Source organism: Pseudoliparis swirei, chromosome 3 (assembly GCF_029220125.1).
Source record: "Pseudoliparis swirei isolate HS2019 ecotype Mariana Trench chromosome 3, NWPU_hadal_v1, whole genome shotgun sequence".
Classification (NCBI taxonomy): Eukaryota; Metazoa; Chordata; class Actinopteri; order Perciformes; family Liparidae; genus Pseudoliparis; species Pseudoliparis swirei.
Window position 1 is genome coordinate 15,654,361 of NC_079390.1, and position 14,876 is coordinate 15,669,236.

General features: G+C 43.4%; 1 protein-coding gene across 3 annotated transcripts in view; it reads left to right on the forward strand.

The window, feature by feature from the left end:
* Window positions 1-14,876, forward strand: part of arhgap32b (Rho GTPase activating protein 32b) — a 131,806-nt gene that overhangs the window by 60,641 nt on the left and 56,289 nt on the right. For all 3 annotated transcript variants that reach the window (XM_056440562.1, XM_056440583.1, XM_056440572.1), the window contains exons 3-5: window positions 8,594-8,699; window positions 11,300-11,394; window positions 11,630-11,714. In XM_056440562.1, the coding sequence (XP_056296537.1) occupies window positions 8,594-8,699; window positions 11,300-11,394; window positions 11,630-11,714 (286 nt within the window). The remainder of the gene's footprint in view (window positions 1-8,593; window positions 8,700-11,299; window positions 11,395-11,629; window positions 11,715-14,876) is intronic.

Genomic DNA, 14,876 nt, shown 5'->3' on the forward strand with positions numbered 1-14,876 from the left:
CTCAAGCTGCAGCCGGGAGGAGGAGAGCTTCTGGTTTGGGAGCCCCAACCGTTGCTGCTCTTCTGCAGATGATGTGGTTATGTTGCCTTCTTCGGACTGTGACCTTCGGCATGCACTGGGGTGTGGTTTTGCTGTTGAGTGTGACGCCGTGGGCATGATCGTCAACATCTCCAAGTCTGAGGCCACGGTCCTCTGCATGAAGACAGTGGATTGCTCCCTCCGGGTTGGGAGTGACCCGCTGCCCCCAAGTAAAGGAGTTCAAGTATTTTGGTATCTTTTTCACAAGTGAGAGTGAAATCGAGCATGAGGCGCTTCGGCGAGTCAAATATGATATGATGACCAATGCATTGGTTCATGCATGGCAGAAATACATTCATATGACCCCAACAGAATCTTTTTTTGATAGGCTACAACAATGTGGTTAATCAGAATCAACTTTATTGGCCATCTATGTATATAAAAGGAATTGAAGCATACATACTGAATATAACGGCAAATTCACAACAGCTGGTGCATAGTTGAGGATTATCCTGTTATTGTGGACACGTGATCTCATCATATCCAACAAGCCACTTGCAATACAATAATATTTCATTGAACCATTAACGTTTGTTCATGTTGATTTGGATATCTCCATTAATTGTGCATCCGTGAAAACGTTTCTCATGTCCCCTTCGTCTCTGATGATATCGCTTCCCACCACTCTTGCTCTCTTTGCCGGTGGCTTGGTGTTGCAGTGCCTTCTCCAGCAAGGATATTACTCCAACGCTGTCTTTCATTTTGATTTAGTGCCCAGTAGCTTTGAAGGGAGCTTTTGGATTTATGTCTCCTCACGGCCATGATTTCTCTTGCGTCCAACCCAGCATTAGAAAGAGTTTGCACCGAGGTGCTGCGCAGGCAGTGATTGGTGCATCTTGCAATAGAATGTCATGTGACGGTGGTATGCCAGCTTTCTAGCATGCGTCTTGCCCACCCTCAAACCTGTCCGCCTTTGTGAGTAAAACATCTTGTGCTTAACCGACAACGGTGATGAAATATCAGCACATCAAACTCACAGGATTTGCGTTCACGGTAGTGAGCGTATGTTGAGTCAGGCATTTAGTGGCAAGGCAGCCGAATAGCAGAGACATGAGAAAGTGATAGCTGAGAGGATAAGAGGACAAGAGAGGCTTGGCTTTTATTCACAGCTGCGAGGTTGGAAAAGATTGGAAAATGGTCAATATTTAAAAATTAGTTTTTTCTTACAGGGTTGGAGAGAGACACATTTGACTCAGCAGGTAAGGAGGTGAGGAAGTCTTCGTCCTCTTATATAGGTCGTAGAAGAGGAGAGGGTCAGGCTGAAAGCGAGCCTGAGTGCTATCAAACACAAAGTTAAAGCGAGGACTTCAGTCCGCCGTGTTATTAAGAGTGTTGGAGCAGGTGCTGGATGGACGGAGCAGTTACTTTCTCCTTTCATGCCTCCTCATCGAGGAATGCAGGGAATGCTCCGCACTCCTGAAAGGAGAAGGTGCTACTTGGCGAGTAGAATGCTCCGTTGAAGCTCGGCCTTTATCTCTGGCGTCTGAAAGTGGCTCACACCGTCTCATTACTTCTCAAGCCTTCCCTTGTTAGGGGTGCTTAAAGCATGTCGTTGGGGTCATTGTGGCTGTGGGATGTCACTCAGGAGCCTTATCATAGTTATTTCTCATCACTGAGCACAAATGAGACTCTACATTGCTGAACATCATGATTTAAAGAACAAAATCCGCTAAGTCTGTTTCCATTTAGTTACTATTGATATGTATCCGCCTCAGTGAAGCATAAAACCTTTCAAATTTTTTTCAGGGCAATTTGAAAATGCACATACAACTGGTGGATGGAAACATACCCATGGTTACAAGGGAATCAAGGAAACACTGGTTTATGACATACGCCACAAGTTTTACAGTTTGGGTCAAATACCCAGTTTATGAACCTTTCATTCAATTCCATTTGTAAGTCAGTCTGTACTGAAATGTGAGAGATGGGCATTTTAATTGCTTCAACGGCTCTCCACAAGGGTTGAGCTGGTGGCTCACAGCTAACGGGTCTAACGGCGTTAATCTGAGGCAAAAGTACTGACCGAGTTTAGAGAGCTACGGGGGAAACAGGGTATTTACATAGTTGTTTGCTCCTATATTAATGCTCTGAATATCTTTTTTTAACCTTAAGATTCTTTTAAATGACACATAAATGAATATCATGCCGCAGCTGTGTAAGTTGCAAATATCCGATATGTTAGCCAATATGGCACTCGGTCCCTGCTCCGCACTGAGTTGCCCCTCAGGTAAACTCTGACCGCACGGTTGACGTTATTTGCTCTGTTAGCACTGTTAGCTGCTAGCCATCGACTCAGCAAATGCCAGGCTGAGAGCCATTTGGAGGCACTTGATATGTTCTGGATTGGTGTTGAGCACCTTTCACACATCATTACTATTCTCCTAGTGCCTCCACTAGTAACTGCTAATCCTTATTGTCATGGATTGGCTCGTAAAAGGAAATGTATGCTGTGCTCGGAGCAAAGTGGCAGAAATGTCCCCCCAGATATCGGTTCAGTCGAAGCCCAATAACCACTTTATGAAGCTATAATAAATCACTCCTTCGTTGCGTCCAAATGCTAAATATTCATTAAATATTAAGAGAGTATAGGTGATGTGTTTTTTTTTTTTTTTTTAAAGGAATGCTGTGTGTAGACCTGCGTTCAAAGTACGACAGACTACATGCTGCAGAGATGTGGATTCTAATCTTCCAGTTTGAATCATGATAATAATAAAAAACTGTGAATGTAGGTTAAGTTTTATGTGTTTGATACTTGATAAGATTTTGATTCGAGTATTGCCTAAAGAGTGAACATAATATTAGACTATATATGATTGTGTATCTCCGAGTACATTGCTGTTGTAGCACTTTCTTTGCTCTCACTTATTGTTTTCCTGACCTCCTGTCACATCATTTCTAATTGAGGTTATGTTAATAACCTTTCGTGTCCCAGAGCAGTGACTGTCTGCTCCATTTCTAAAGAATCTCAGTGATCCTTTTCAGCCTCACTGGCTTTAACAAGGTCCATTGGGAGTTAGGCTGTATATACTGTTTTGTGTGTGTGTGTGCGCGTGTGTCTTCGTTCAGTACCGTGTGCAGGATTTGGTGCAGTGGGCTGAACAACAATAATAAGAATGAAGGCATTTGTTACCTTTTAATGGGCTTTGAGTTTATTATTGTTTACTGTTATCTAGGGATGCACCGATATTGCTATTATCGGCGTTCTCAAAACGGCCGATCAAACTGATCGATCAGATGACGTAACATCTGCGAGAACTATCAGACGTTTCAATCGCCGCGCAACGGAGACGATGCGCCCGGCGAGGGCCGCAGAGTGAGAGGACCACGAGGGGATCCTCACCACCGAGCGGCGTCCCCGTCCCCCGAGTTGAATCTCTGGGTCAACTCAGCCGACTCTCACATGTCTGCCCCTAGAGACTGATGCTCACGGTAAACACATTCGATCGGGAGCGCGCGAGGGTTTTGATAATGTTAGCGGATGGATTTATGTGACAACATCCGGTTTTGCAAAGTTAGCGGAAAGAACCACGTGAAACAACATCCGTTTATCAAAATAAGATGTCGACAAATCATACACTAGCATATAAAAGTAAACAATGAACTGATTTTGTATCTTTATAGATCGTTTCTGAGATTTAGCTTAAATTATGCTAACATTAAAACATTTTTACTGTACCAAGGAAGAGTTTATAAAAATAAGTCAGACTTTTGTATGTTAAAAAAAGTCCTGTATATAGATTTCCCCAAGAGTTCAAGGAAATGAATAATGCAGATGTGTTCCATACATATCTGAAATCCCCTACAATAGCAATCAAACAATTTTAATGTATCAATTAGGACATTCTTCAAAGTAAAAGTCCTAAATGTTTAAGAAATCTGTAATTTCTTTAATGTTTGAGTTGCTTTATATATGTATTTCCTCATAGTCCCAGGCAATAATGCTACACAATAAATAGAATGCTTCAATCGACACCGTGATCGGTGATCGGTATTATCGGATCGGCAGATACTGATTTCAGTGATCGGTGATCGGTATTATCGGTGATCGGCAGATACTGATTTCAGTGATCGGCAGATACTGATTTCAGTGATCGGTGATCGGCACAAAAAACCTGTGCATCGGTGCATCTCTACTGTTATCCTTTAATTCAGGTTCCTTTGGCAAAAGCTAAGTGTCTGTCTTTTGCGATCTGTAATTATAACAACAATGGTATTTTATCATAACTCCTCCTGCACTTTTTTTTCCTTCACTTTTTGAGTTGACTTTACAAATATTCTGGTCACTTTCTGAATTGAAAATGTTGGAAATGTAGAATTACAACAGCTGTATTCGTCGGCTCGTTAATCTATCGTGGGAGATATAGCATATCTTTTTTACCCAACAACAATCAGGCATGAGAATCCCTCACCTTTCGGCGAAATTCGCCGTTTTGAAACCAAAATAGGTGACTGACGTGAATCGTGTAGATCCGAAGAGTTTTTTTTGGGGAGGGGGTCAATTGGCCGGCCGGCGTTTATGAGATTGGAGTGGGACACGGAGAAAATGTGGAGTGGTGCTTTTCGCGATAGAACATCTTTGATGGGCACGTGTCGCGTCTCGGCCAATCAGCGTCAAGATGTCTTCAGCGTTTGGTGGTTTAGGTTAGCTTGAATGTTAGCCCGCTATCTGCTGCTGTCACGCTGCACGGTGTAGCGATACTAACAAAGTACCCGTACGTTAAGAGCGATGTGATTTAGCATATTTTTAGTATCGATACTTCATTAAAAGAGCGATCAGAGCGCACGCGCTGCTCCGTGTCGAGCTGTCTGCGAGTGCCGTTAAGTGGCGGAATTTTCGGCTTTAAAAATTAAAATTAAAAAAGATGCCAGAAGTGAAATGTTTAAGTTCAGTCTAAAGTTCTGTTTCTGTAACTCTCCAGCTGCTCATCCTGATGAACTCTGTATCATCTGGTCAGATACAGACTAACAGTCTCATAGTGATAATCAATGCTATGATGGCTCCATGTAGTTTCATTAATATCTTGTAGGCTAATACTAATAATACTGCCATTTGTTAAGTGTTGAAAAAGTTGGTAAAAAGTGAACCATACAGATATTTTATTTATTACTATTATAGATAAATATACCAGGATCGTATTTATGGTACTGTTTTATGGTATTGTATCAGTATCATGATATTTATGGCAGGTATGGCATAGATTAGAACATACGTGTCAAACTCATGGCCCTGGGCCAAATGTGGCCCGCCACGTCATTTTATGTGACGACATTCTTGTGTCCTTAAGATTCACTTGTTGGTTCATAATTGACTGTAAAAGGGAATATTACTAAATAGTTGTGTTGTGCATACTGTGATATTCTGAACACTCAGGTTCAAACTGCAACATCTTTTCATTAAATACATTTGAGAAGTTAAAAATATCCCTCAATTTAGGTCTCAGCTTGTCATTCAGGGGTGATAGTGCGTCCCAAAGCCAGACCAGTGGAGAACCACTGCCCAAACCAGTGGAGAACTACTGCCCCAGACCAGTGGAGAACCACTACCCAGACCAGTAGAGAACCACTACCCAGACCAGTGGAGAACCACCTGTCTCAACTGTGAAAAAGCTTTTAACAAAGTTAATGTAATAATGTTTGTTTGATCTTTGATAAAGTAATGTGGGTTAAAATAAATATAATTAAATTAAATAGATGTATTGTATAATATTAAATACATTTGCATATATAGTTATACATTTATATAAGTACACCTAAATAAACAAACAAATGCAAAGACAGTTATTTAACAATATGTTCTGGAGTAGTTAGAATTATACCGTGTTAGTGACAACCGGCCCTTTGAGGGCAGCCATGAGGCGGATGTGGCCCTCGGTGAAAATGAGTTTGACACCCCTGGATTAGAAGATCGTGACAACCAGGTAGAGGCAGAACAGACTCAAGGAACAGACTCGAGGAACAGACTCGAGGCTCAGCAGAGCACAAGACTTGAAGACTTGTTCACGCCAACAAAAAAAAGGAAGTTGGTTCATGAATGACTATATTATATACAATATTACTATTATTATAGGGCCCACTGACTTGGTGTCAGAATGGAGGAACTATAGATTATCATACAATGTCCAACATCGATGTTCGTGGAAGTCACCAGCACCCCCCCCCCTGCGCGCGCGCCTATCCTTCTCACCTTTTTCACCCCAGACCCGTTTTCATGCCTGAACAATGAATAGTTGTCAAACAGCTCCGAAATGGCACCAGTAGAGGGTTACTAATGAAGGAGGGGTGGACTGGATATAAGCGGACGTAGTCGTGGTGACATCACCCTTTGGTTTGTCTCCTTTGCTTTGGCCGTGGCCATCTTGGATTACGATCATCGCCGTCATGGCTTTTTTTGCAACTAGTTAACGGAAGTGATTTGGGTGTCTCTGGTAGGGCTAGCGACCTGTCAGTCACAAGCTAATTTTGCCAGAACCATAGATTAGTCAACAAGGACACCCAGTGTTGACTCCTGGTTTTGATGGTCCTTGCGGGGTACGCAGTATTACACTAAAAAAACTCAAGACAGAGACGTTCTTTCTGAGTTTGTCACGGCTGCATTCAGGATGATGCTTCAAAATCATCCTTGACAGTGTGTGTCTGTGTGTAAATCAAGTCTGTGAAACTGCTGCTATGCAAATCTGTTTCCCTTCCATCTGTTCTCCTCTCATCCTCTCTGGAAACACTAGTGGTCTTTGAAGTGGATGAGAAGTCTGCACACAGAGACGTCTCATCCACTCCTTGTCCCATTAAGGAAAATGCTAATTCAATTAGACCTTCATCAGATCTGATAATGTTCTGTCTGTTTTCATTTACTTTGTTGGACCTCTGAATACTGACCACATTATGTTCCTCGCACCACGCGAGTCCCCCTCGCCGAATCTATAACTCTTGTGTTAAACTCCAAAAAGGTGGTTCGACCTGCCCTCTTTGAGCACAAAGGCCACTCAGGCTGCAACTGACCATTTTTTTATTATTATTAGTAATCCATTCTTTACTTCCTCTTAAAAGGTGTCCAAACTATGGTGACACATACCCTTACACAGCTGCTCAAAGCACAACAAAAGTGTCCAGATTTCTTATTTCATCTAAATTTCAGTCTGAATTCTGAAGATATCCCCTTAAAGCAACACTATGTAACAATTGTACCTTAAAATAACAGCTTGAAAAAAATTGTGCCGCTACAATGACTTTTAATATGGCGATTTGCGGCGCCGCCATTGCCATCGGGGGTCTGTGGGGAAATAACTCCGCTATGTAGGATTCTGGAGCCGCCCGATCCGGGGCGGATGTACTTCCACCTGCTTTCTGGCAGTGATTACGCAATGTCATAAAGTGCCAGTCCACGCTCGCAGCTCCAGTATAAGGGTAGCTTTTTTATGTAGCTTTTTGGTGTTGTCAACAATATTGTATTCGATCACACGTACTCCACATTCAAACATTTAGAAAACAACGTATATAGGCTGAAAACGCGATCGGTATTTCATCTAAACTAAATGTTGTCATTCTTTTGGTTATGTTGTAACAATTCGCCCTTAGCAACTCAATCAAGGGGAAAAGGTACAATACGCTAAAAAAAAAGGGAATGGGCGGATCTGCGAATTCCGGTGTTAAGTCAATCTGCTCAAATGGTCGTAAAAGAAAAACACAGTCGATATGCGGAAACCCAAATGTTATTATATTAAATCAAATTCAATGCATCTGCAAGCCCCCAAAATGAACACATCCACGACAAACAATCAAACCCACTCAAAACGAAGTATAATCCTCGGATCCCGACAGTCCCCAAAGTCTTTGCAGTCCCCCAAAACAAAAGTAAATGACTGCACGCCCCCCCCCCCCCAAAAGCCGGCAAACAGCTGACCGACCAGGCGGAAACATGGCGAGGCGCCGCGTTCAATCCCCACGCTACTTCACCCCAGTCCGGTAGGTGCTGGGCCCAGTTCAGTGTTCCTGCGCAGTCTTCATATTAGTGATCCCGCCCGTTGGTATAAATCCAAAATAGAAACAGTCGCCGGATTGCTGCCGTTCTGAGTCCGCTCAGCGCGGTCCAAACTAAAAAACCTCGCGTCACCTCCCCCTCGTCACCTTTTATAACCTGTGACGCGTACAAATAATAACAATAATTATAATTATAATTATAATACAGGACAACACATGATCCCAACTCAATACAAGTGTATGCGAGGCTGCATCTATCGTAACTGGGTATTTACGACACTTAAGTAAACGTTAAATACCTCAAAAACTGAAGGGGGCGCTAAAAGGGAAAAACTACATAATGGGGCTTTAAGTAATTAAGTATTTCTGTATGAAGCAAGTGATACTCCTGAAACTTTAGACAGTGGTTAGTAAAAACAAGCAATTTCAAGACATCACTATGAGGTCCGTGAAAATGATCTGACAAGTTGTGGACTAATAAACGTTTAATGGACAAATCGGTGCATTACTCAGCAGATTGATGTGTGTGTTTTGGCTGTAGGGGCCTGAGGCCTGGACGTCACCTGGAGGACGACGACATTGGGCCTGAACTGGCTAACATCCACCCGAGAGAGAGACCCGACTGGGAGGAGACCATCAGTGCCATGGTGAGACACACACACACACACACACACAGAGAGCGTCTCTTTTGTATATACACAAACATTTGCACACGTGAGACTGTTGCTGTTTTGAATACATACATCGAAATCAGAAACTGTTTTTTTGCCAAGTGTCCTGCTCTTCTCTCAGGGCAACTACAAGCTCGCTCGCATGAACGTGGGACAATGTCCAGAGAATCGGGTCCCGACTTTGTTGCCCTTTAACCCATGTAGCACACTACAGGACATTACCTCTGGAAGTTCCCAAATCTTGTTGTCTCTCCGGTTAGACATTTTCCTTAGCTGTTCTAAAGTCAGCATGAACTGGAAACAATTCAAGTGACCAGGAGACAAATCATCCAGCATCAGTAGTTTTTATTCTGTGCTAAAAGACACTCAGTGTTAAGAAGATAAGCAGATCAGAATTCCCTCTTTAATATCTTTTTTTTGTATTGCTACGAAAACATTTTCATCTGTTTTTATTCAGGTTTCTCACCAAAAACACACAAAAAAGAATCTTTACACGATAACATTTGAACAGGGTGAATTCTGTTAATGCAGTTGTGACGAATGGCAACAAACTATCATGCGGCGGCAGCCACGTGTGTAAATGTGACCTGTGGCCTGTCACGTTCTTATCAGCATTCCCTTTCAACGCGCTGGATTGATTAGTTGTGTATCTCTCTCCTATCCACACTGTCTCCTTCATTGTCAGATATTGGTGATTAATGCCGGCCCAATAGCGTCCCAACTGCTTTAAAATCGGTGCACAGACTTCTCGCTCCTCATCTTGCTCTTCTGCGTGCTGCAGTGTCATCGGTTTATTTCATCCCGTCTCTCTCCATTCCTTCCCTCCCATCTTTGGTTCGGGTCTCGCTTCTTCAGCATCGACAGCACGTTGAAAAATGAGGCCGTCTCCATGGTAACGTGCCGAGCCACCCGTGGTCGACGCGTGGTTGGAGCCCTATCGCGAAGTGCTCACTTCGATCGGGCAACACCCAGAGAGAGCGAAGGAGAGAGACGACAATCTCACCAGACTAATAAATATTGATCACAGGAGGCGGGGCTTGTCATACTGCAAGTCTGCTATTCTTTGTTCAATATTTGATACCAGAGTGATTCTGTGCCGGAGCGGCTTGCATCATGCACGTCTCCCTTGGTTGGCGCTGAGCAACTTGGCGTAAACTGTCACACCGACGCCCTGTTGCATCGTGTGGGATAGATCCGTACAGTCTGGACTGCAGAGCGGCGCATTAAAGGAACCAAACCCTCTGGATCCCTGCAACACAATGATGACAATCTTTTTCAGTGGTTATAGATCTGCCATGACACACGCAGCGTTTAGATTGGGGAAGATGTGTGCACAAGTTCAAAGCTTCACGTTGTTCTTAAAACATCACACAGTCACACAGTCGAGGAATATGCCAACAAGCTGGTAGAAAGCAGCTCAGGCTGAATACTTGATACAGTTGTGGAAGGCAACACAGTTTGCTGGAGTCTAAGGGGATGGCCCATTTGATGAGTCTACTTGTTGTTGTTTTTATCCTGAATTACATATTTCCAAGAATCGAATGAGAGCACATCTCTGGTAAACACATGATTTGAAAGTGATGCTTTTGTGTGATTCTTTGTGGCGAGACTGCAGATCCATGGATTAAATCAACTAATCGATCAGTCGACAAAGTTGTCGGAACATTAATCGGCAACAAATCTCTTTTGTGGAGGTTGGACAAACGTTAAATGGATCGAGGCAGCGAATCCACTCAGATGAGAACCTGGAACCAGAGAATGATTTACATCTTTTGCTTAAACGTTTCCCTTAGACGATTCATCGGCTTTCGGCAGGTAAAAAGAGGCGGAATGCACTGGCAGGAATGCAATCTGGGAACCCACCGGATACTGCCGATGATTTAGATGTTCATTAGCTAAGACATGAACCGTTAACTGAGTGTAAACTAATTACGAGCTGTTTTTTAAAAAAGAAGAAGAAAAAAAATGGAAGATTTGATTGACCAAAAGTTCTCTATGGAGTTGTACCTTCACCTCTGACTGGCGTCCTGTTGGGGACATAGAAACACATTTTACTACTTGTAATGTTGGCGTGTATATAATGTGCCTCAATAACCTCAACAGCACATCTTACACCAGCAATATTGGCGTATATATATATATATACGTCTTACGGCAGTAGCAGCCACAACATCTGCATTTCTTGCGAAATGTTCAAGGTTTTCATTTATGATAATAGTGGGACCCACTATTAGCTTTGGCTACATAACTCCCCTGATAATTTACAACTCAAACTGCTCTAAAAATGTACCACTTGACCCAAGCAACCTGGCGCTTCACTCAGTCTCTCGATTATAACATTTGTAAACTTCCATGTTCTGAATTTCGTTCGTTCACTTGCTGGCCTTATTCTGAACGAGGTTGTTATTGATTTTAATCCGCTAAACTGGACTGTAACACTTCACCGGCTCACATTCTGTCGGCTATTAGGATGAGCCTATGAAGCTGTTCTCCATCAACACGACAAACTGAAGAGATATGTCGTATTTGTGCGCTCCAGCGGCATCCGCTGACAGCCCTGTGTTTGTGCGTTCTAGGCAAGGAGCGCCGAGATTCCCGAGCTGAGGTCGGAGCCCCTCATGCGCTCGTGCAGCAGCAGCACGGCCAGCATGAAGGTCAAGAATGTCAAGAAGTGAGCCGACACGCACATGCACACGCACACACACACACCCCTACCTGTCTCCTCTGCCTCTCTCACGTCTCCCCATCCCTCCGTCCATCTCGATGCTTCACTCTAAACTGGCTGTATATCGCCTCTGTTTCCATCTCCTTCTAATACCACTCATACACACACTTGGCACCGAGCTGTTATCATGAGCACAGGACAAAGTGGCCAACCAAAGTGTGTGTGTGTGTGTTGTTTACAGACTTTGCTTCACCAAGGGCCACTTCCCGAAGCTGGCAGAGTGCGCTCACTTCCACTACGAAAACGTGGACTTTGGCACGATTCAGGTAAAAGACCGTGAAGCTTTTCCTTCTGTTACATCACCAAATTAATGGATCGTTTCATCCCACGTGTGATGATGTAGCGATCGTTCTCTCATGGGCTCTCCAGCACAACCTCATCCATTCCAGCTCCACACCTCAGCTGGCTAAGAATGTTGTGTTTAGGAATAGTCGCTGTCTGATAGGTTGAAATATTACGAGGCTCCATTCAAATCAGACAAAGAGCTGGTGTAGCCTCTTTGGATTCGTATTAATATTAAAGTTACATTCTGATATCAAAGTACAGAAGACTTTTACACTTTTCCCACTGCTGACTAACTATCTGAACTTGCTTCCAACTTTGGTACACAGCATTGCATTGTATCACATTGAGAGACGTTTCCCATTGCTGACGGTACACAAAACAAAACCCCAAAATACACAAATAAAGCAAGAGTACAAAGACTAACTGATGCCAGCATGACAAGGAAGAAGATCAATGCGATGTATGGTAATACAGGGATGATGTCATTTTTGGAAGGAAATTGGCATCACACTGGGTGTTCGATGATTGCAGAACAAAAAGCTCTGTTGCAATCGCCACGAGTGGAAAAACTAACGTTAAGGCTTTGAACAAACTACAATATGATCACATGATGTGTCGTCATCTCCTTTAGCCACTTGTTCGTAAGCAAGGGCCATCTTTAGACGGTTCTTTAGTGCGCTTGAATATTTGCAATGTGAAAGTAAAACTAACCGGATCAAAAACAGTAACCTTGGTTCAGACTTTCAGGTGTGGCTCTGTATCGAGAAGGAACTGGGGTGAAAGCAGTTTGAACGTCTTCAAAAGTCTGTAAAAGTTGTTTCTAGTTCATACTTCATACCGTAGAGTCTGTCGAGGCTGTGACATTATAGTTTGCCTGATCCGCTGCAGAGATAAGCAGGCACTTAGATGGGCCTGATGAAATACACTGAGATGTATGATGGGAAATGTAAGACCCATTGTTGGGTTAGCCATGCTCGGGACAACACGTCTATGTATCGAGGTCTCGGTCGCCCTGATTTTGAACATTATGTTTAGGCTGATGAACAAAACTTTCTGTAGGTGCTGTACTAAGTTGCTCCCTAAATGTGCGAGTGTTCACAGAGCTGTGGACTATGCTCCATTAGCGCTTTTAACGCAGCTTTTACTCCTTTTCCACAAATTTAGAAAGCCCCTTTCCTCCCTCGGACAGCCTTGTCATCGTGTAAAGTGACCAGCAGGGGTCAGCAGTTTGCTACATTTATGACGGGAGGCGGGGAAAGAGTTTGCTAAAATGCTTACCACTGTCTACCACTACTTTAACCTGCAGGCTATTTGTTGATGTAGCTCAGGTTACACCACAGAAACCAGCCATTCATCCGCCACATGCACAATAGCAAGTCCTCAGCTAAAGGCTGTCGGTGTGCAGACAGGAGATTGGTTCTCCCTTAGTTGTCTCAGCCAGCTGTGTGTGTGCTGGCTGGTCATCCTGTCCAGAGCAGCACAACACTCTGAGCCTTTGTGGATTCTCACAACGCTTGTAAGGTCGCCCTGTCTTTTTGTTTTGCCCTCCGTGGTTTTTAATGTTCAGCTACGCGCTCCTGCCGCCCCCCTCAAACCCTCCCAGTGAAAAAAGTAGTGTCTCCTTTGTTTGAGGGATTTATTGTTTTTTATTGTTCTTTATTTGTTCGCTGTGTCGATCTGTATATTTTAGTCCAGCCTCAGCCAAACATTTTTCCCATTTTATGAATCCTTTTATTTGGCCTACGTCATGTTCTACTTTTTGATGAATGAAAAGAGTTTCCTCAAATCAACCTTTTCCACTCATCCTTGTGGTTGTTTGATTGTCGTATCGCGTGGACATGTAAAGCTGTGTGTAGCGCTGCCAACGTTCATCTGTGGTGGCTGTAGTTATCATTGTAATGGTGTCGCCCAGTTTTGCAATGTTATTTTAGTTAAAGCTCCAGCACCAGTAGTTCTCCTTCAAGAATCCCAGGTCGTGTGAGCAGAATACTGGACTGAGCCAGGGCTCAGGTTGGCGTTGGGCCTTCTGCTTGGAGACATATTCCCTCATTTCCATCGTAAAAAGCCTCGCCAAAGGAGAGTTTGAGTCAGGCAACGTTTTGTTGTGGAAACGTTAGGATGTCATAGTCAGAGAAGGCCAAAGAGAAGGGCGCCTGCATTCAGAGCAGCAGTTGCGTGGCAGTATTTCCGGCTGCATTGGCCTGTTGTTTTGGAAAAGCAGGGTTGTTTTTCTCCAGCCGTTTGGTGATTGACACCAAGTGGATTCATTTTTCAAGTTTACATTTTGTTATTCCAGTGTTCAAGCATTTTTCTGATTTGCCGTTGAGCTGCATTTGTTAGATTCTAATGTTGTCTTTGTGTGTCATGTGCTCCGATTCAATCGGTAGACCCAACAAAGCCAAAAGGTACAGCCAGTTTCCTTCTCAGTGTAGTTTTGTAAAAAATCTGCAAAATGAATGCTTGTATCCATCCACTGATGAGGGATCATCAAGAGCTGGTTCATAGAGATAAACAGTAAGTGGCACCATTGCTCTCAGAGAGAGTTTCCTCAAATCAACCTTTTCCATTCATCCTTGTGGTTGTTTGATTGACGTGTCGCACGGACACATGCCCATGAAAAGCTGTGTGTCGCGCTGCCAACTGCCATCTGTGATAGCTGTAGTTATCAGTGAAATGGTGTCATCTCGTTAGGCTTCACTAGTCGTTCTCCTTCGAGCCTGCCAGGTCCTGTGTGCAGAATACTGGACTGCATTAACGTGACGAAGGTTTTATCAGATCCGTGTGCAGCGATGAAGTCACACGCTTCAACGGGGCCAAGATGCCCTTCCAAGAATGTGTCATTGTTTACAGTCCAATTAACGACTGAAGACGGCAAGAATTGAGTCAAGAATTCCGACCCGATTGATTCATGTTTCACTGTATAAATGAAAGATTTAATAATCATAATAAAAAGCGAAATCATCGTCCATATGGCCATTTTTGTCTGTGATTAGTCAATGCTACTTAGACTACAACTAGAAACCAGAACTTCCTATACTAAAATTCTGTCCCTGAGCTCTGTTGCCCTCTGGACATTTTCTTGGAATTAAATACTCCAGGTTGTCTGCACCTTTTAAATTACTTTGTGGCTCCAAAAGATACAG